The sequence below is a fragment of the Apteryx mantelli genome, chromosome 3, assembly GCF_036417845.1.
Source record: "Apteryx mantelli isolate bAptMan1 chromosome 3, bAptMan1.hap1, whole genome shotgun sequence".
Classification (NCBI taxonomy): domain Eukaryota; kingdom Metazoa; phylum Chordata; class Aves; order Apterygiformes; family Apterygidae; genus Apteryx; species Apteryx mantelli.
This window is the reverse complement of record NC_089980.1, coordinates 102,583,254-102,606,370: the sequence shown is the minus strand read 5'-3', so window position 1 is coordinate 102,606,370 and position 23,117 is coordinate 102,583,254. Positions and strand designations below refer to the sequence as shown.

The 23,117-nt window shown below is 39.0% G+C and overlaps 1 protein-coding gene across 9 annotated transcripts in view; it reads right to left on the bottom strand.

Annotated features, from left to right (window-relative positions):
* The window catches only part of PHIP (pleckstrin homology domain interacting protein), a 121,408-nt gene that overhangs the window by 79,244 nt on the left and 19,047 nt on the right, over positions 1-23,117 (bottom strand). For all 9 annotated transcript variants that reach the window (XM_067294081.1, XM_067294082.1, XM_067294085.1 and 6 more), the window contains 3 exons: positions 22,063-22,223; positions 6,780-7,001; positions 6,248-6,348 (listed from right to left, as the gene is read on the bottom strand). In XM_067294081.1, the coding sequence (XP_067150182.1) occupies positions 6,248-6,348; positions 6,780-7,001; positions 22,063-22,223 (484 nt within the window). The remainder of the gene's footprint in view (positions 1-6,247; positions 6,349-6,779; positions 7,002-22,062; positions 22,224-23,117) is intronic.

Here is a 23,117-nt window from a genome sequence, read left to right as displayed (position 1 = left end):
ATTGCTACCTCAGAGAAACAAAGAGTAAGCACTAAACCTTAATAGTGCCTATGCATAAAGCAAAGTAATGAAAACATTGAGAATACTAATTAATAAATATTTTCCCAAATTGTTCATTCAGTATAGGATGTTTCTGTGAAGCTTCTTATAAGAGTTTTCAGGCACTTCCCTGCAAAGATTCATGGCAGGAAAACATCACAAGATACACTAGACAAGACAGATCTATTATGTAAAACAGTTTAAATCCTTCTTAATTGAGATACTAACATGAAAAGAACTATCAGAAGATTCAATATGCAGCTTACATAATTTTGAGTAAATATAAATAGATATATAGGCTGCTGCTTTCCTTCACTGTGGTTTGTAAACTCTGTCTTTAGATTTAGCATGGCTGCAAAATAGAGCAAGTAATGCACTCAGGTTCTAGTTTTGGATAAACAAGTTAAATTTTCCAACTTAAATCTATTTAATGCACGTTATTTTAGGCATTAAGAGATAAAAGATTACAGTATTCTTTCACACTAGAGCAGGTTACGGTCTTTACAAAATGAGCTGAGCAATCAGTATTTCAAGAGCTGGAGGAACATCCAAAGTATCAGTATTTTTGGGGGGGGGGGGGGCAGAGCAAGGAAGCTGGACAAAAGAATAATTTCTTGCAACATACAGAAACCAGGTGAATTCTCATGTTACAAAAATTCTCAATCCAATTATATAAGTGGCTGAAAGGCACTAAGACACCTTCATGAACATTTCACAGACAGGTCCAGAAAAGCCCTGGAAAACCATTTTAAGATCCTATTAAGTTCACTGTGGATCAAGAAATGAGAGACTGCAGTCAAAAAGGAACCTGCAGTAAGAGCAGCAGACGAAGAAGCAATTTTATCCATGTACCTCAGCTGAGGGACACACAAATCCACACAAGCACCCCACAAATTCATCTTCTTCAAGATGCTGCAATGATGCAAGCACGGTTGCATAATCCAAGCCCTGCACCCTAACCTCACTCTGAACGTTTAGAGAGTATTTGAATTTTGATGTATGACTGGTCGCTGTAACACCAATTGCCTTCTGCATAAGAGAGCAGATAGGAATTATCATACCACATTAATGACAATCGAGAAATTAAGGCTTTCTTTTCTAAAATAGGAATGTCAAAATCACCAGCTCCTGTTCTTCCTAAACCTTTTACATTTTAATATTATGGGAAAATATTAGAAATTAACAGCAGTATAGTAAGTTCCTCTATCCAAATTTGTGACAGGTTTCAGCTACTTTGGCCCCATAGCCTGCCAATGATAGACTAATGCTGGAAACTTGTGACACAAATAGATGGCAGAAGAGTAATGAGACAACTCAGTATCTTTCTCAGAAAGAGAAGATACACATGCAAGTATTTTGCAGTGCAACTAGTTTAACTTTTGGGCCCTGACCAGTTGTAATATTTTCCCCCTCAAACTTGAAGCAGACTGCTCTTCAATTCTGATGATTTGAGGTTGATTCTCTCTCTTCTCCCCACGGTCAAGTGATAAATGATGTGACTCGTGTTTTCTATCATGATCCAGAACAACAACAAGAGACTAAATACTGGGGAAAGCCTTGATTGCCTAAATTTTTCATCATTTTCCTATCCTGTTTGGGCAACATTTCATAACTTCCTTCCTCTGCAGCAATAACCAACCTTAGCGTTCATCTATTTAGAAACTAAATTAATCTGCCTGGAATGATAAGGCTTTTGGGCACACACGGTAACTGCCTGGTCAGGAATCTCTTCATTGAAAGAACAGGAGTACACAGGAGGCTCTGTAATACTCCACTGAAGAACACGCCTAGTCACAGCCACAGTACACACAGAAGCACATGAATGGGGCTGACTGTTCTTTTTCTTAAGCAACATGAGAATTTTGTGGTGAGCCATGCCATGTCTGTGTTCCACCCTTTGGCACAGAACCTACTGTAAAGTGTCCTTTAGCTGTTTATCAAAACAGAGCTCTGTCACCAAGCCTCTCCCCTCTGGGCCACATGTACGACCTAGATACAGAAAAGGCCTCCATCAACAAGGTTATCCAAGAACTGACCAACATGGGAAGTCTCTAATTTCACAGATACTACTACTACAGCAGCAGAGCTGCTGGCAAATCAGAATACAAGGACTTCTGTGATCCAAGAATGAAACAAAGTAAACATTTGCAGAGAAAAAACAAAAAACAAAAATCAGAACTGGAATAGGGCACTAGACATCAGAAGGCTTAAAGGATATTAGTTTCCTTTCCCATGACAAATAATACAGTTTAAGGTAATCACTGTAATTTTTCAATTCTTCATTATTTGTTGAGATAAGTAAATGCTCCATAATCTTCTGACTTATTTTTAAATCAAGGAAAGTGTGGAATAAAGAACAATTTCCAGTATACTCATCTCCTGAAGAAGCTGACAGGGAAAGATTTCCTTGACAGAAGGGAGGGACTAAGTCTAATTTAAGTTACTAAAAGAGATCTGGTTGATCCAGTAGACTTATCCATTCAAACTAGGTTTAATTGAAACAACTTCCATGCAGTTAAGAACAAAGTTGATTATCCTGAGTTCGGGTGCACACTGAATAGAGCAGGGTCTCCAGGTGCTGCTTTTCCTGTATTTAAGAACAAGTTCAGCAAAGCACTGCCGGCACTGCCTATCATATTGAAATAACAGCCACATGATCAGCATGAGGTTGCCCGAGCACTCATCATTTTAACTCACTGCCAGATGATTCAAGTAGTGCTGAGTATAAAAAGCAGTTCTTTTTCAAGCAACTGAAACTTCAAGACTTTTCACTGTTAGTTCAGTTTTTAACGTACTGGACACTTTAATAACACACCTTCACCAGTGAGAGCAATTGCATTTTTGAAAGACAGACTGCAGACACTTTCAGAAGAAACATGAGATTCATAAGTCAGAATTCAATATGACAATGCTCTTGACCTGTACTACTCATATCTTTCAGTTTTGCCTGAAATCTCTCATTTCTCCTCTCCAGGGGGGAAAGAACAGTGATATGGGGGTTCAAGCTCAGAACCTGAGTAATTTTCATAAAAAATCTTATTTTCTCTATCATCCTTCCTCCTTTGTAAATATACTGAATGGAGGCAAGCCTGCATTTTTTTTTTTTATTATAGTGATAAAACAAAGGACAAACTCCCCACCCACCAGCTATTTTCTTTTTCAAATGGCCTACACATCACGTTTTGAAAAGCAACCTTGCAAAGTGCCTTATGAAAAAAATTAGCAGGAATCTCTCTTTCCTTTATTGCTGGCACCTTTCTACCTCAAAGTATTACTGAATGGACATGGAGGGCATCTGCTGTATTTCTGCAGTTCTGGAAGCAGATCCAGATCTAAAGGTAGAAGGAAGTGCAATCACCTCATCCAAAACTATGCGGCAAATCCTGCCCGTTATCGAGCTGCTGGTCCATATTATGTGTACCTCCTATAATTACGCTGGATTCTTAGTTACATATTACCACTTAATACGGCTTATGTGAATAAGCATGACAATCATAGTTCAAGTTCACAGTTCAGCAAATTTTTAAGCAAGACTTCCTGTAACTAACAAATTCCCCTGATTTAGTATATTGTTTAATTTAATAGGAGCTACATCAAGACTTTTCTGGGTGTCCAACTATTTTAACATCTTTAGTGACTCAGTGAAATGTTTTAGCAGAGTAACATTTACCTGGATACTATTTTGAGCAACACCCACTTACACAGTTCATATAATTGGTCCTTTTAGGACTTATGAGGGAAATCTCAGCCCACAGTAAATGTGGTAATCATTTACAAAAGACAAATTGCAAAGTCAAGACCACAAACATAACAGCAATGAAACAGCAGTGGTCAGCGTATAAAAATTAATGTACAAAGCTCTTAGCTTGTTATATTGCCCCAGAATTAGTATGGATATCCTGAGGAAAAGAGTCACTTCACAGTAGAAGATATAAAACTGCCTAAATTTTACATATGTAAATATCAAAAAGACATGGCATCAAGCAGAAAGCAAAACACATTAATACAGCAATATAGTACAAAATAAGGCCTTCACACTGAATAAGATAGATTTTGGATCAGCAGTTAAGTAACTGCTAATAATTTCATGCAGCATACAAATTTCCCAACAAATGTGTCTGCCGAATGCATTATACGTTGCAGCACCTAATTATGTCTTGTAACAAAACACCTCTCATGCATTTTGCAAGCAAAGAGGAAAAGATCAGGGAGATAATCTTTCCTATTTTCCTCCAACAGAAATAGGATTCTGCCTTTTCCTCTGCTCCGTAATATATTCTCAAAGCAGCAATGGAAGTTGTGCATGAAAGTGGCTTTGAACTGCTACTGACAGCCTTCAGCTCTACTGGAGGAACCACCAGTATCATGCTGATTCAATACTACAGAGACATCTCATAAAAGAAAAAAAAAGAAGTTAGGAGGGGAAAGTAAACACAGAATTGTAAAAAGACTTTTTTTTAATTTTTGTCTTTTGCTGTTAAATAGGAATGGGATTACAGCTTTCCTTTTCTGAAGCTAACTACTGCTACTTTGCTCATCAGATATTTCTGTCTCATCACCTCACACCAGAAAATACCCTTTGACCAAAGGCCACACAATTATGTCCCATTCCCTAAAGACACACTTGCTTCTTATAAAGACTAACATACTTGTATCAAGTGTTAGTTCTGACCAAAAAGTATCTATAACTTCAAGTACATAAAACAGCAGTAATGCGTTAGAACAAAAATCTGAAACCAGTATTCTGCCTCCAAGAATGGTCAAAATTAGATGCATATGTGCATAGAAAGCATACAGTGATACCTCTCTACACCTCCATGTAAACTTTCAACACCCACAATATCGTGTGGCAAGGAGTTTCACAGCTTAACTGCATGTTTTGTTAAGAACCACCTCCTTCCATTTCAGAATTGGCTACCTTCATTTGACACTTTAGTAGAAGAAGGGACAATGAGCAATTAATTCTTATATGCCCTCCAGAGTGTCATGACTGTAATTTGAAAAGGGCCAAAATGTCCTTTTAATCCACATCAACTATATCGCTGTGAATTCAGCCCGCGAAACAAGAATTTGGCATTTTCTCTGATTAGTCAGCAAGAATACTATTTTCCATGTTGACCAAACCAAACCACAGGTAACTGCCCACTATTTTTCCTCTGCATTGGCAGTACCATTCCAGATATTTTGAAAGCACACTTATTGCTTTGGAGGATTAAGGTTAACTTAAATATCTTATGAAAGTCCCCAAAACTCACACTATTATCAAATCAGTAGGAATTCCACCTTTCTACCTTTCCTTTTTCTCTTCTTCTTCCCATTTAAAAAAAAAATTAATAATAAGAGAGAGAGAGAGAGAGAGACACATACACTGGCTCAGAAGGCTTTAAAAAGCAAGTAGGTTAAGATTTCACCATGTCAAGAAGAGCTCAGACCTCAAGAAAAATAATGTGGTGGTAGCTCCTCTCCTTAGCATGGTGAAACAAGCATGCAAGCCATCTCTTTCTCTCCTTTCCTCACTACCAAGGAGTGTTCCATTGATTACAGTGTGCACCAGACAGCAGAGGATTAACAGCCAGAGAAGCAGCCTCATCTATAGCATGAAACAGGAAAGTCAAAATGCCCAGAGAACATCAAAATAGTTAAAATCTAGACAACTAGGGAAGTGGCAAAGCTAGCTGCAAGCCCTGCATACCCTTAGCACACTGGAAAAAAGAGATTCTAACAGCAAATGCCCAAACTGCAAGAAAATGAGACCAACCTATCAGAATACATCCCTAAGAATACATCCCATCCTCAAAATTACATTACTAGTGATTATTAAAAACATCCTTTTTCAATTTTAAGCTACAGATGTTTTGTGATGATGGAAAAAAGCAGCAAAAAGTATTTTAAAGCCATTTAAAAATTCCTTTCGCACATTACAAAAAAAAATTACAATTTCTTACTAGATTAACAGAGATACAACAAAACTAGGCATGTATCTATTTGCTTTACCCCACAAAATCCTCAGTGCTCAGTTATGTTATTTACTTAATCCTTCAGAGATAAGCAGGTAACCTAAAGCTACACCAAAAATAGATGATATCCAATCATATAGACTGTGAACCACCCAGTGACAAGTTTTGCTTCAGTCAGACTTTTCTCTAACATTTGCACATCATTCTTAATTACCGACAAAGAAATAACAAGAAGTAAAATAGCAACTAACTTTATTTTAAGGGTGCCAGCATCCCACAGCCAAAAGCATATTGTTCCATCTGCCCCAGTTGAAGATAAGTATCTCTTTGAGCCACTGCACAGTGGAGAGAACTGGGGGGGGGAAAGAAAGAAAGAAAGAAAAGGTCTGATGTTAATCTGTTCCAGACAAATGCTATTTTCTGTCATGTACTATAAAGCTCCCCAAGTCATTGACCTCTCATAAAAAATTCAGGTATCCAACCATATTCAAGAAAAAAGTAATAAAATGCAACAAACACCAAAACAATACGATGCTTCTCAGAATAACTCTCTCCCTCCAAAACCACTTTCTCGGGTTACTTGCCAAAGCACTCTGGGCTCTCCCTCCACACAATCCAAGATTGTACAATAGCACACACCACTAAACAGAAAAACTATTCAGCTGTCACTGCAGTTCTTAGTTAACGCACATTTTTATTACACAGAACATTCCCAGGTGTTTTTTTTTTTTCCAGTCAAACAAAACTTCATTGCTTAGATGATTTCACAAAGCAAAATCCTACCTGCAATGATGTTATAGATGCACTGTGGCCCTGCAGAACTGCTAAGGGTGCACATGTTCGAAGGCACCAAACTCTGATCATTTTATCACAGCTCCCAGCAGCTATCATGGTGTTTTCATAGTTCACTGCCATATCAGATATTTCAGCTGCATGCCCTCTCAGGGTAGCCAGCAACCGTCCATCATCTGTTGCCCAGATTTTCACAAGACAATCATCTGATCCCTAGAAGTAAGGCAGAAATCATTTCAACCACACCATTAGCTGTTTTGATACTACAGTTAAATAATACAAGGAATTGAACAACAAAACCAGTGACATACATGGTCAAACTTTCTTTTTTTTTTTTACTATATTCGAAATGCTTTTTAATTGCTTTCCACACTGCATTCAAAACAACATAATATCACATTAATTCTCAACAGTATATGCAAATCATACATTTATAATACCAATCACAAATTCTATAGCAAGCTGTATTTCTTCTTTGGCAATATGCTTCACTTTTTTCAAAACTCCAGCTCAAACCGAAGAAGTAGGCAGTTGCAATACCTTAAAATTTACATTAAATGTGAAAATCAATTATGAATTGGTACAGTGTTTCTGTCATTTAGCATTATACTCATTTCTGTTCCATGACTAGTTTGTCCTTCATGCCCTACCAGTTTCAGAAATATACTTACCATGGGAAGAGTGAGGTAAAGAGTAATGGAATAGCTGTTCACACAAGCTAAGTCAAAGTATTACAAGTGTGCTTTGATATTCGCATTAATAAATGCTGAAATGACCATTTTCAGCAAACTTCAGAGGCTTCACCTATCTATCCATGCTTAACTCATATTTTGCTGGTCTTCCTACATCACTGTAAAAGTTGTTTGCCTGTAAGTAACAAATCCAAAACCCTAGCCAAAAATTCAAACTCAGTCCCTCAATTTTCATTGCATTTCTGAACCTCCCTGAAAGACTGAAATTCTTCCCACCTCCTTGAACACAATGAAATTTCAACACTGCACAGAGACATTGACAGAAGAGATTTGCGCAGTTCCATATTATTGATTCAAACTGCCTGCAAGCTTCAAAGATAGCTATTCCTGTGTACATTTCATTCATTTGCTTTGGTCCAAAAGGATTAAAAAGGAGGGGGCAGGGGGCATTTAGTTTAACATCTGGAGCACTGATATACTACTGGACACACTCAGGTACAATAGTAAGTTTTAATGAACACCATTGTTACAAAGCTTCTCTTGGGTTTTTCCTCTTCCATCTACTTGTATTGTATCTGTGCATGTTTACCTAGTATTTATTCTTTAAAGAGCACGGAAGGCAGAGTGAAACCATTGTCCATAGGTATCTAAAGCACAGAGGGACCAACAGTCAGATTTTAAAAAGATTGGTAGGCATCTGGTTAACATATGTGTCTATGACCAAAAGTGCCAAAAAAATATTTAGAGGCTACTGATACTACTTTCATACATAAATGCACATAAGCACATAAACGATTAAGTTTTTCTTATTTTTATGAACTTTAGTCCAGATACACATAATTATACAGAGATCCTACACTGCTATAGCTTAGCTACTCTTCTTTTCCAGACAACCCAATCCCGGGACAGCAACACCCAACTCGGAAAGTCCTCACCAACACACAAAGTACGAAGTAGAACCGTTCCATGAAAAAGCCAGGCAAAAACTGCAGAAAGCAGTTTCAAAACGAACCCAAATACATCCTACAGTTTTTTGCCCTGCATAACAGGGTTGTGAAAGCTCTTGGGGTTTTTTTGGGTTTTTTTTGTTATTAGATACTGACTAGTCTGTTTACATTATGTTCATGTTGATGAACAGAACTTATTTCCCCTCATTTGCTTAACTTTCTATGTATTTACTAAAAATGTTGCAGTTCTCTATTTCAAAAGGTAGTTAAATTTTACTCATTACACTACATTGGTTCAGATTCAAAATATCAGCTGGGAGGAGGAAGGGAACAGTATACCTGTATTTATCTCACAATTTTTATTATACAACCCTTTCATTTGTAGCACTACTCAGCAAACTAGGCAACTGCCTCAGGCTGACTTTTTGCTTAGAGAGCAAGAAGTTGTTTCTTCTCCAGCCGCTTGGGAAATGTTAAATGGCTGCCTGGCTCACAAAGTCAGTTATTTACAACAGCTTCTCTTTTTCTCCATTATTTACATCAATTCAGACAAGACAACATATCTCTTAACACAGAGAAATACAACTATATTCCCAATTTTTAAAAAAGTAAAAAGGAAGCTGGTTGTATTTGGACATGCTGAGAAGATCTTTATCTCCTAACATCTGCAAAAAGGCTACTTTGGAGCATTACTGACATTTTAACCCAGCAGAAGCTGTTCTGCAGAGGACTCTGGGCATGTGAAATCAAGGTAATTTAAAGTTAATTTTCAGACTGCCTCAATAGGTGGTTCTGATTTACCAGCTGCCATGCTTCTACTTTTCCTCAGAAGGGCACAACTCTTTTTTTCCAAGGGAAACCTTCCCACCTGCCCCAGCTCTCCAAGAGGTGCGCCCATGAATGTAGAGAGATTTGGGGAGAGGTGGGGTGGCAGGCTTCCCCCATACCCTTACCTTAGTCATTTTTGGTATAAACTTCTGAGCTTCTAAAGGTTTTCAAACAAACTCTACATCACTTGTACATTCTTTTTAAACAAGCACTTCTATCAGAACAAGTTCCTTCTTCCCTGAATCAGAAATTTACCACTTGAGATTTCAGATTTTTTTGCTCCTGAAAGGATAATGAGGCTGAAGAGTATCAGTGTTCTATGACAGCAGTGTTAGGTACATTACTTAACACTTCATTAAAGGCATCTTCTCTTGTGCATTCTCTGGTTAGTTACTGCAAGCAGTAGCCAGTTTTGTTTCTAAAAGCTTTGTTGTAAGTGGGATTGATGCATGGATGTATCTATTCTAAAAAGGAGGGAATAAGGGAAGTTTGTTAATAATTACATTTTCTGCCTCTTAGGTCAGGAAAACAAAGGTACAGCCTATACAACTTCTATTTATGCATGAAACTTCCATGGAGAGATTCTGTGGTACGCATTTATCTAACCTATTAAACAGTGCCAGCCCAGGGATAACCACCTCAGACCACAGAGTTAAAAAGAAATGGGTGAGAAGTTGACAGAATCACAGAATAACCGAGGCTGGAAGGGACCTCGAGATTGTCTAGCCCAACCCTCTCCTCAAAGCAGGGTCAACTAGAGCAAGTTGCTAAGGACCTTGTTCAGTTGAGTAATGAATATCTCCAAGGGTGGAGACTACATAACCTCTCTGGGCAACCTGCTTTCCAGTATTTAATCATGATGCTTAAACAAAATTTCCTGTAATTCAATTTGTGCCTACTGCCTCTTGTTCTCTCTCTGGGCACCACTGAGAAGAGTCTGACTCCATCTCCTTCACTCCCTCTCATCAGATATTTAAACACATTGATAAGACACCTCAGCTGAGAAGACCAGGCTAAACAGTACCAGCTCTCTCAACCTCTCCTCATATGTCAGATGCTTGAGTCCCTTTATCATCTTTATGGCTCTCTGACGGACTCACTCCAGTATGTCCATGTCTCTCTTGCACTGGGGAGTCCATAACTGTTGGCCATTTCTGCAGCCTGTCAAGGTCCCGCTGAACAGCCACAAAATCCATTTGATGCATCAAATCCTCCCAGTTTTGTATCATCTGCAAACTCTGTCCCATCATCCAGATTGTTAATGAGTTAAATAGTATTGGCCCCCATATCAGCCCCAGTATCAACCCCTGGAGGACACCACCGGTGACTAGCCTCCAGCTGGATTTCATGCTGCTGATCACAACACTTTGAGCCTCACCATTCAGCCCACTTTGAAACCACCTCATTAACAACTTATCCAGCCCATACTTCAGCAGCCTGTGAGTGAGGATGCTATGAGAGACAGCAGCATAAGCCTTGCTAAAGTCAGGATAAACAACATTCTCCCCTTTTCCCTCATTCACCAAACCAGTCATCTCATTGTAGAACTCTATCAGGTTGGTCAGGAATGATTTACCCTTCGTAAATCCATGCTGACTGTTGGTCTCTTTCTTCACTCTCTCAGCATTTTCTGATCTCTTTCTGCCACTAGAAGTAATATAAGCTCTGTGCACAGTGGAAGGTTGTAGGGCAAATTCACCGAGACATGAGAATAGCAGCAAGTTGTTTTTCTAATACTAATACACTCAGCCCTCCTGTATCTATGTTACACTCTGTGTGTAACACAGAATTTATTTTTACACTGCTGCAGCCTTCAATAAAAAAAAAAGCATGGGAATTGTCTGGTAGTTTCCTCTTTCTGCAGCTGTTGTCTTTTTCTGAGATACCTGACCTGCTAGTGTCAAGAGATGCCTCTTGTCTGAAAAGCCCTGCCACTAACAACAAAAAAAATGCTGATGTATACCTACAAAAAGGTACAAATCTGTGAGGAAGCAAAAATGATGTTTTTCAATATGTGATGAAGACTTCTGTACTACAGATGTAGGCCATGCTAAAAAAAACATACTTTAACCATGTTTTTGGTTGTCATAGATATTAGTTTATAACTTATAAATAGAAACAGTTGTAAAGTTAAAGTAAATAAATAGGGGATACAAATATAATACAATACTACTTTTCTATAATAATTTTTAGGAAGTACACATATCAAAGTAATATAGTCCTACATCACCTTCCATATCCAATGACAACATTTGTACTACAGGACCACCCAGATACCCCAGACAGTCTTTGAATTATAAAATGAGAACTTATTCTGATCATTTCCTTATAAATGAATATGCAACTGAAGGCCAATAATTCAAAGTGGTGGAGGTCTTGAAGAAAAGGGATAAAGTTACACAAAGTAAGCAATCAACACGCTTCTAGCTAGTTGCACTTTTTCAAACATATCCTAGGCACCCAAGTCTGGTAATTATTTTCTTTTATTATTATTTTTCCTTGCAAGTAGTGGCTTTGAAGTAAGAGAAATCTTTAAACAGCACCAGATTATTAATAATCTGTGACAGCTAGTACAGAATATGTCTGAAAAAGAAACCTGCCTAGCAGTTCAATTGGGATGAAGGAATTCCTATAACCATTTAGAATTTTTAAAATTAGTTTCAGGACAATGTTACAGTTCATCTTTGAATAAGAAAAGTGTTCAAGCACTCCAAATTCACCACACTACCATCATGATGGTTGCCAAGCTATCAAGCTCTTGCAACACATCACAGTTCTCATCAAGAGCTCCTTGTACCATAGATTCAGAGGCATCTGCGCCACCTTGAACCACCACATCCACTTCAAACCTTTTCTCCACCATGAGGAAGGCAACTTTCATTCAAAACCACTCTGCACAAACACTGTAGGCCATAGCAGGAAAGAGAGATGTTTAGTACCTAGTCACTACAAAACCAAGTGACTCCAACTTTTCCATCATACTAAAAGTACAGTCAGTTCCACACATATTCTAGAAAGGCAATTGAATTTCCAAGTCTGATAGTTTCCATTTTTTGCCATAAATTTCTCCTGACTTTCTACAGAAATAGAACTGATATACTTCCATTGAAGTCAGTGAAGGAACCACACCAATGAAATTCAGAGCAGATTTTGGCAAACACCGTGTACCCTGGAGAACTGGAACTATTTTTTGGCACTTCAATGCTATGGTCAGACTATGAGGTGTTAACATTTAAGGTCACAGTAGCTGAGGTTGAAAGAGAACTCTGGAGATCGTCTAGTCCAACCCCGCTGCTTAAAGCAGGGTCAACTAGAGCAGGTTGCTAAGGTTCTTGTCCAGTTCAGTTTTGAATATTTTCAAGGATGGAGACTCCACAACCTTTCTGGGCAACCTGTTCCAGTGTTCAAACACCTTCAAGGTTTAAAAACCAAAAAACAACAAAAAAAAGTTCTTTCTTATGCTTAAATGGGATTTCCTGTATTTCAGATTGTGCCCATTGCCTCTTGTCATGTCGCTGGGCACCATCTCCTTTACTCCCTTTCATCAGATTGAATAAGGTCTCCTGAGCCTTTTCCTTTCCAGTCTAAACAATCCCAGCTCTTTCAGCCTCTCCTCGTATAACAGGTGCTCAATCCCTTAATCATTTTTGTGGCCCTTCTGTGGACTCCCTCCAGGATCTAGAGTAGAGTCTCTCTCTTGTATTGGAGAGCCCAGAACCGGGCCCAGCACTCCAGATGTGTCCTCACCAGTGCTGAATAGAGGTGAAGGATCACCTCCATCAGCCTGCTAGCAGTGCTCTTCCTAATGCAGCCCAGGATACTGATGGCCATCTTTGCCACAAGGGCAAATTGCTGGCTCATGTCCAGCTTATTGTCCAACTTGTTGTCTACTAGATCCTTCTCTGCAAGGCTACTTTCCAGCTGGCCAGCCCCAAGCCTGTGCTGGTGCATGGGGTTATTCCTCCCCAAGTGCAGGACTTTGCACTTCCCTTTAGTGACCTTCATGAGGTTGCTCTCTGCCCATTTCTCCAGTTTGTTCAGGTCCTTCTGAGTGACCACACAACCATGTACCACAACTAAAGCCTGTACTTCATAGGTTTATCACTGAGGATGTCATGGGAGATGGTGTTCATCCTGACTTTAACAAGGCTTTCAACAACACCCTTCTCTCTCCTGCAAAGCCAGTAGAAGACTATCAGGTTGGAAATCATGCCTAGCCCCTTCATAAGTCCATGCTGACTGCTCCTGACCACTTTCTCGTCCTTCATATGTTCAGAAGTGTTTCGAGGATTATTTGCTGCATCACCTTCCCAGGGATCAAGATGCAGCTAACTGGCCTGTAGTTCCCCAGATCCTCCTCCTTGCCCTTCTTGAAGACAGGAGTGACATCTGCTTTCTTCCAGTCCTCACAAACCTCCCCAGTCACCATGACTTTTCCAAGATTAATTGACAGTGGTTGCGCAATGACGTTGGGCAGCTCCCTCAGCACGCGTGGGTGTCTCCCATCAGGTCCCATGGACTTGTCTATGCCCAGGTTGTTTAAGTGTTCCCTAATCTCATCCTTCTCCACCAAGGGCAAGTCTTCCTTGCTCCAGACTTTCCCATGGGTCTCAGGGATCTGGGATTCCTGAAGGCAAGCCTGACCAGTAGAAAACGAGGCGCAGAAAGCACTGAGTACCTCAGCCTTCTCCATGCCCTTTAGCACCAGGACCCCTGCCCCACTCAGCAGCGGGCCCACATTTCTTTAGTCTTCTTTTGCCTGCTGATATACCTGTCAGAGCCCTTCTTGTTGCTTTTCAGGTCCCTCAGCAGATTCAATTCCAGATGGGCTTTGGCTTTCCTAATCCCCTGCATTCATGGAGAGTGTTTCTGTATTCTTCCCAAGTCACCTGTCCCTACTTCCACCCTTTGTACGCTTCCTTTTTGTGTTTCAGTTGAGTCAGGAGCTCTTTGCTCATCCACGCAGGCCTCCTGCCACCTTCGCTTGCCTTTCTACACACCAGGTGAACCATCCTGGAGCTTGGAGGAGGTGATCCTTGAAAACCAACCAGCTATCCTGGACCCCTCTTCTCTCCAGGACTGTCTCCCATGAGATTTTTCCAAGCAAGTCCCTGAACAGGCCAAAGTCTGCTCTCCAGAAGTCCAGGCTTGTGATCCTGCTTTCTGCTTTGCTTTCTCTTCTCAGGATCCCCAACTCCACCATTTCATGGTCACTGCAGCCAAGGCTGCCCCCAACCTTCACATACCCTACCTGTTCTTCCCTGTTTTTAACTCTCAGGTCCAGCAGAGCATCTCCCCTTATCAGCTCCTAGATTATCTGTGTTAGACTGGCATCATCAACGCAGTCCAGAAACCTCCTGGACTGTTTGTGCCCTGCTGCATTGCCCCTCTAGCAGATATCAGTGTGATTCAAGTCCCCCATGAGAACCAGGGCCTGCGAACACAAAGCTTCTTCCAGTTGTCTGAAGGTCTCACCTACTTCTTCCTCATCAGGCGGTCTGTAGCAGACATCCATCACGTCCTTCCTAGAGGGAGCCTTCCACTGCAGCACTCCAGTTGTGTGAGCTATCCTACTTCTCTGATTCCCATGAGATCATAACCTTGCAACTATACACAGACCTGTAAATCCTTCTGTTTTCTCCCCATATTGTGTGTGTTAGTGGACAGGCACTTCAGATGGACACCTAGTCAGGCTGATTTCCCAGGAAAAGCGTGAAAGCTTTCCCCATAATGCTCTCTGCACCTCCTTATTTGTGTGCATACACTTGGGGTGTGCCTCCTTCAGCCCTGTGTTTTGTTTTCAGGGTCTCTTGTCTGCACCACCCTGCACCCTTTGCTTACCAACCTCATCCACTACTTCCTAACTAGATCACGGCTCATCATCTCCCTCGCTGTCTTTCCTATTTTAAAGATCTCCTCACCAGATTATAGCCTCTCTATTGCTTTTGCCCCATATTTGCCTCATATTCTCCTTTACACATCCCTCAGCATCCAGAACATCATCTCCCCTGCATACCTCTGGCACCTCCACAAGGCAAACACCCCAAAGCCTCATTACGAAACTCATTCCTTGCATTGACTCTCTCTTTATGGAAGATATCAGAGATCTGAATATTCCTTCAGCCACTTTCACCCTCTGTTGGCCTGCTGCAAGCTACTAGATTAGTAGCAATCCCACACAGTGTTGCTTTTATGGCTATCTTCATTCAGTCACAAATAAAAGTATCAGAAGCTTCAGGACCATTGCTGCTAACTCCCAGTGCTCACTCTCCATCAGAAAGGGATCCTACATTTGTGCTTCTCTTTTCAAATCACAGAGATTCAGGTTGGGACCAACACCTATCCTATTCTTCAGAGAGTAAGAAGAGTTTTAGCTTCCGGTGTTCCCGAGAGGATAATTCTCTTTGCACAGTATTTCAGCACCAACCCATGGCTGCTGGTTTCCTATGCCCTCTCTACCACCACTTGCTCAGTGTCTGCATAAGTTTCTGGCCTTTGTGCTTGTGATTAGTCTTTTATTTGTTCATTACCAGAATGCAATAAATGTGCAGGGATGAAGCTCACTGCTTGACTTTGATGACTCAGCCTCTCTCTTCAGATGTTTTAATAGTGAAGATCATGTCAGCAAAGGAGCAATCATTTCTGCTGTATACAGAGATGACCTAGCTCATGTGATCTACAGGAGTGTCAAAAGTCTTAAAGTGACCTAACTGAACATACTACCCACTCCCCCATCCTTACCAGGTACAAGTTAGTCCATTATCATGGCTGCAAGTCTTTTAAATATGCAAGAACTTTATCTGTGAAATGCATCTATTTGGATACTCAGGAGCTACCGTAGTGCATGCACACACTTGTCATCACGTAAACTGTGAAGTAAATTTACAGCTTGTCAGTTACTCCACAGAATTTTGAGACACTTGTCCATATTTTTTTATTTTATTAAGGGGTTAACTTACTATAGGGTAAACTTTCACATTTGCCACACATCAAGAACATGAACACAGGCAGTTACTGAAGATTAGCTGACATCTTGTGCATTTCACATACTAGCTCACTTTTTGAAAACTTGCATGCATCCCTATGCTCCAAGTCAACACAGAATTTTCAAGACAACTGTGATGCTCCTATACTTTCAACTGACAGAAAAATATGTAAGTTGTTCTACTTCACAATGCACTAAACAACAAATTTCACATTCAGATTAGTATTTACATATAGTACAATGCTTTCCAGATCTGCATTAGGCAAAAAATTACAAACTAAAAGCAAAAAAACAGACGCAAAGAAATACCATCTTTATTTACATTAGTCCATTCAAATTTTAAAAGTTAAGCAGGGTGAAAAAACCCTCAAAAGTCAGGAAAGTACTCTCTTCTTCCAATCTTGGGTGCGGAGAAGGCCTGGGACTAGAAAGAAAAGAATGAAATCCTTCCCTTTGTGTTCTTAAATGACATAGACCTGTATTCAAAAATATTTGAGTGTGTAAAGATAAAGATGTCTAAAAAGATTTTTCAGAAAAAGCTCGCATATCTAATGGTGTTTTTAAACAATGAATTTACGAGGAAAAAATCTTTCTGGGTTCACCTGGATTCATCTCACCAGGTTTTATCTTAGAAAAAAGTTGGCCTAAACAATCACTCAGAACAAATGCTTCTCCCTCTCTACTCAATGAAAGGAGTGGAAGGCTGCTTCAGAGAGCAAAACAACCCCTTCCTACGTTCATGGGATCAAACCTCCTCTGAAAGTTCTGTAGCTGAGGCAGAGAACAAACCCAGAAACAAAGGTAGGGGACAAATACCTCCACTCCTGCCTGACTGTATGCATAGCATACACTATAAGACTCTGTGTTTTAACTCTTGCTTAAAACTCAGTAATTTAAAAGACCATAACTCTTAAAAAGCCAAGCCTTCTGAATGAAAATATTCTTGAGTGGCAAAAATCACTAAAGCCCTTGATAAAACTGTCCTAATGGGAAGTTACTCTGTTAATTTGTACTTTATTTTAGTCTAAACTTACCTTCTACTTCCATAAAGAAGAGTTATAATAGGTTCCAATGAAGAAACGTACCCCATAGATAAAACTGCAGACTGCTCAAATCATCCCTTTGCCATTACACTGGACACTAGTAGCTCTACAACTCAAGTAGGCCAGAGCACCTTACTACAAGGGCATGGTTTTCCAAAACTTCCATATGTTTCAAACTTAATAAATAAATAAATACATAAAAAACTAGAACTTCAGAAAGTTTCAAACTCAACATCAACCTCAATCATGTGCTTAAAGTGGTAATTCTCCCTGCCCCCTCCCCTCCACAAAAGTAAGAGTTGTTAATACACCAGTATCTTCAAGTTTTTAAAGGTTCTTCAAACATTTGTGTTGGCCTTCTCAGGTATTGATTATTAAAAATTTTCCAAGTGACAATAGGAGTCAACATACAAATTTGCCACAGATTTTTATTACAAGTACATTCTTCTGCCAGATCCTTGGATCTGAACAGGTTAGTTAAAATTTGGCAAAAACGTTACCTACTCAATGTACTGATGATCTGAAACAAAATATCAACTCACTCCATTCTACTGTTATCACTATGCGAGATTTAGAGTATGAAGAATCTTGCATATTCTTCTTAAATGTGTAGTTGCCAGCAAAATTAAAAAAAAAAAAAAAAAAACGCAGAGGAGACAAAAGAGGTGGTGGAAAACAGATGGTGACAAAGAATATCCTCAAATCCCTGTTTTGAGGGGTGAAAGTAGAAGAGGGGAATCGGGAAACCAGAACTGCCAAAACACTTGGCTTGTGGGGGTGAGTGAAGGAATCACATGTTCATGAACTTCTTATGCAAAGCAGTACATGCATGAGAACAGAACCAAACCATTAATATTAATTGCTTACATCACAGGCTAGCAGTCCCAAACCACTAGCCACGTTTTTCTTGGAGCTGCGTAAGTAAAGTAATGCTCTGCCTAAAGGACTGTACATATTACATAAAACATGCTTTTGCAATTCTCACTCACATTGTAAGGGTCAATATTTCAAATAAGCTATTGATTTTCTAGTAGGCTTACAACCTGCAGACATTTTACTGGATGAACAGATATAACATTCAAAGCAGAAAATAAAAAGACATCCAATAAACGAAACCCTGCATTACAAGACCCCTAAAAAGCTGCTTGCAGAATATAATTGATGGACAGCAAACAGATTTTTTTTTTTAATCACTTAACTCTACATGGGCAATAGGAATTTACAGAGGAATCAACTTATTACTCATCTGCACCTAGATAACTTGAAGATGTAAAACAATCAGCAAGAAAAACAGAAGATAGCTCTGTAACCTAATGCCAGCTGGGCAGACCTCAGAGGTCTGTTTAGTAACAGTAAATTAAATGAAGAGGACTAGCACAAAAGCTGCCAGTTCACTACAAGCTGGATACAGAATAGCTATAGAAGCAGGTGTTTTACTTCTCTATTGTAGGGAAAACTTAAACAGCTGTTAGCAAGTCTCAACAACAAGACAAGGAAAAGACAAAAGTAAAATTGTAAATTCTGTAGCTTCTTGGCAAGATAACAATATCAGGGTCCAAAAAGGCCATGGGAGTCTGACTGAACTGAATGGGACAGTTCACAACTCTAAAATACGGTTGCAGTTTTGCCAACAAGGACATTGGCTTAACCTTGGAAACATGAGCTGTTGTGTATGTCCACAGCTGCTAGGAATTATGTGCATATTAAAAGTATTTGTCAAAAGTGAATTCTAGAACAAGTTTAACATCAAAGCAGAACTGATGACAGCATTATCAAGGTATGGAGTAGAACTGGTTCACTTTCCTACCATTACTCAGACTTGTGGGCAGAACTGAAACTGCCAAGAAATGCACAAATTAATCTTTGGTTGGAATCTTATAAAGACTATTTCATACTGCTGTTTACTATTCCCTAGAAAGCATATCTCAAAGACGACAGGAAGACAGACGTGGGGAAAAAGAGTGCCGTTCTTTGCTGTCAGAAAGTTAAGTAGCAGGTGCTCTGCAAGAACCAGAGAAGACAATGCCTTTTCCTAGTACACAGCATGGGTTCTGCCCCTCACATTTTTCAAGAGATCCAAAACAGACAGTCAGAAATATTTAGATTTTCTTCACTAATGCTGATAGCCCTTTTGGTTGTGTCTTTGCAAGTAAAAAGGATGTCTTAAATACAAATGATTTAAAAATCTATGTTACTAAGCCAACAGAGTTTGCATATTAGGAATATTTTTGTATATTCAGAAAAAACAGCTAAGAGGTTAATCTTTAAAAAAAAAACAAGAAAATCCCACCACACTCTTGTGAAGTCTGTAAAAGAATTTCACATGACCTATTAGATAGTAGAAAACCTGTGCAATGTCCTGTTTTCACTGCCTCTAGGCAAACTAAGAGCATCCTCTACATTCTAGTGAAGGTAACATCTCTCAAACCAGTATGAATCAAAAATGTGCTGAAGTCACTTTTTTTCTTTTAATTTGAAACAGAACATAAAGCTTGAATTTACAGGCTTTCAATCCTTCAGATGTTAGGAAGGAAAAAAAAAACAGCTATAATACATTTTCTACAACCAATTATAAATCTAAACCAACTTATTTTATCTAGCTAATGCCACACTAAATGCCAGAAGTTTTAGAGTGAAAATGTAGAGCAGGAACGATCCCCTATCAATATATGCAAATTTGTATTGTGGTTACAGACATGTCTAGAATAAAAAGTAGTTCGCCTTCTTTTGAATTATAAATTCCTGTTTCCTACTTGCTACACTAGAGATTTTTAGACATTATAGTGGTCAAAATTGAAAAAAACTGACCACATTTCATTATTTAGATACAATTACAATAAGACAGTTCATCACTGTTTATCCTACTGACTACATCACTCCAGCAAAAGCAACTTGCATTTTACTTGAATGTTGAATAAAACACCTTGGTTTTCCATTTGTCAACAACCACTTAAAAGTCTCCAAAAAAAACCCCAAAACTGAATTTTTCAGGGAATGCTGAGGCAAGTTCTGCCCCATTCCCCAAAATGAAAAACACCAGTCACAATTAATTTCTATAGACACATTATTTAGCACTGGATTGAAGTCATTATGATTTGAACCCCAGACCTTTTTCAAGCTATCACACCAGGACACTGGTACATCTGTCAGCAAAGGACTACCAGGAAAGCCCTAGGGCTGCAGAAGCAATTCCCCCTGCTTTTACTTAAGGTTCTCCTGCTTTTCTTTTGGAAAGAAATTACTGTTACAGTCAAGGGAATTGCCCTTCTTTAACCACTTTTAAGTCAGACTGTAAGAAACTAGGGAATGCACAACTCTACTCTTCATCACAGATGCACTCAGAGGAACTTTAGTAAATCTCTGAAAGAGGACAGATTTTAGGAACATAGGCAGATATTAGGAAAATGAAGAGTCAGAAGACCTTATCAAGGAGTTTCACACACTTTACCTACGAAGCACCAACAGAAGTTTTCATTCAGACGTGAAGAGGAAGAGCACAGGAGATTTTAATACTTGCACACCTAAAATTCCTAATCCATTCCACCATGTCATAAACCCATAAAACAGAGAGAGCCCCTTTTCCTGAGAGATGAGTCATGCATAAACCAGGGAAGATGGTAAGAATTTAACGTCCATCATTATTGAGGGAGTTAGCTTGTTAATGAAAGCTAAAGAAATATGAAAAAAATCTCCAGGAAGTGTGAATTAACAAGTGAACAAATAAACCAAAGTTTTTCAGAATACTGCAAGTGTCCCATCCCCACAACCACACATCCCTCTACACAACAAAGCAAAATAGATGTGGGGGAAAAGGGAGAATTATATTTACAACCACCTTATGAGAATTTTAAAAGTCAGGGCTGCAATGCAAAAGTAGGAGAAATGAGCTGTATTTCCACCTACATCACCAAAGTATCTGTCATGAGGTTAGAAAAGACACTCAAGCTCCTGAATCCACAAAGTTGTCAGCTGCATACAGTATTTGTGGGAAGGCAATCAATGCAGCCAAAGTGTCCCAGATTGACATCAACTGTGTATTTATAACCTTTAGATTTACTAAAAGTGACCACTTACCAAGGAATCCAAATTACACTGACACCTATTTGTTTTCCATCATAATTCCCACTCTTTGGGAACCTTGCAATCTCAGTACTTATTTGAGGCATCTTTCCAGCATTACTTTGTTTAAAAAAAACCCACACAAATACTATGAACACTGGTTCAAAAACTAATTCCAGGAATCTCAAAGACAACTCACCATGAACCAGCATTTATTACCATACTAGTTTTCAGCTTTTTAGTTTCTATCAATACACTGTACAAAATCTAAGTGTATCACCAGACTGTTAATCTTATTAGTCAGGTTTTTAATTTAACAAAACATATAGAAAAAAGTTAAATTCATCTGCAATTGCATATTGCTCGTCCTCCCCGAATTCTTAATCAAATCCTGTGGTGATGGTCTGTTCTTTTGCCTATGTTTTGTTACAGAATAACTTCTAGGAGAGAAAACAATCTACAGAAGGTCATTTCTTTCCACTGAAAATAACCTGACCTTTCTTACTGAACTACAGGGATCAGAAATCAGCATCTCATTTGGCTTTAAGACGTGTTATATACTTCTTAAAAAAAAAGCAAATATGAGAGCAGCAGTAGTAAGACATTTACCTGGTCTTGATGCACAACATCAGCACAACTAGTTTTTGGTAAAAAATTTAAGTGACATGCAATCTATATGCAAATAATAATTCTATAGAAAATAAAGGTTTTTGTACTTACAGTAAATATTCGCCTGCCAGTCCGATCAAAGGTTACACAGTATACAGAAGATAAGTGTCCTAAAATTCGTTTGTGCATCTTCATATGTTGATAGACAGCAGTTGGAACAAGGCGTTCAAGTCTGTACTTCCCATTTAGTTTTCTTGAAAACAGGGTATCCACTACCAAATAGGGAGAAAAAAAAAAAGACATCATTTATATTGGGTTCATAAGCTAAAATGCTTGTTCAAAGGGGTAAGTTCATTTTGGCCCCGGACCTCTTACCATATGCACAGCTTATTATAAAATTCTCTCATTTTACCATTGCCCATACTTTAATCAGGGAAAAATATAATACAAAAGTACTCTGTGATACAAATATGCAAAAAGGTACCAAAGGCCAAGGCAGAGCATGAAGTTACAACACATTAAACATTCAATTTTAAATGCCCAAATGTATGCTTCTCACCTTATATTAAGTGTGAGAAATTCAGGAGGATTGAAACAGCTTGAGAATAGTAAACTTCCTCAAACTTATCAATCATAAGAGCTTTCAGATAGATATTAACTGCAGATCAGCAAACATTCAAATCTTCTCCAGGGCAACCTGTTTTGAGGTCCACATAACCAAATGTTTATCTACTATTCACAAGGCACAATCAATCTTTGTTTCAAAGAATATTAATACCAACTGGGAGGGGGAAGGGGGGAGAGAGAGGGAGGAAAAAAGTTACATTCCAAGTTTGAGACTTTACAGAGACTTAAAAAATCCCACCCCCTCCCCCAAGTTTAAAATGCTAAGAAGGTCCAGGAGCAGTAATCTACTTTGCTGCAACATGATGCAAATCTTCAATCAGGAACTTCAGGAAAGAAGCATTATTCAGAAGCTCAACTTTATTATTTTTAGACTGCTACTGATGCAATGATAAGCAATGGAGTACAGTGTTTGCAGGCATGGATACACAGACATTAGCCAAACAGTTCCCCATATTATCTTTAGGTTGAAGAAACAAGGGCAACAGCAACACATTTTATATTCCGTAGGATTGTGATAAAACAGAAAATGTATTCAGACC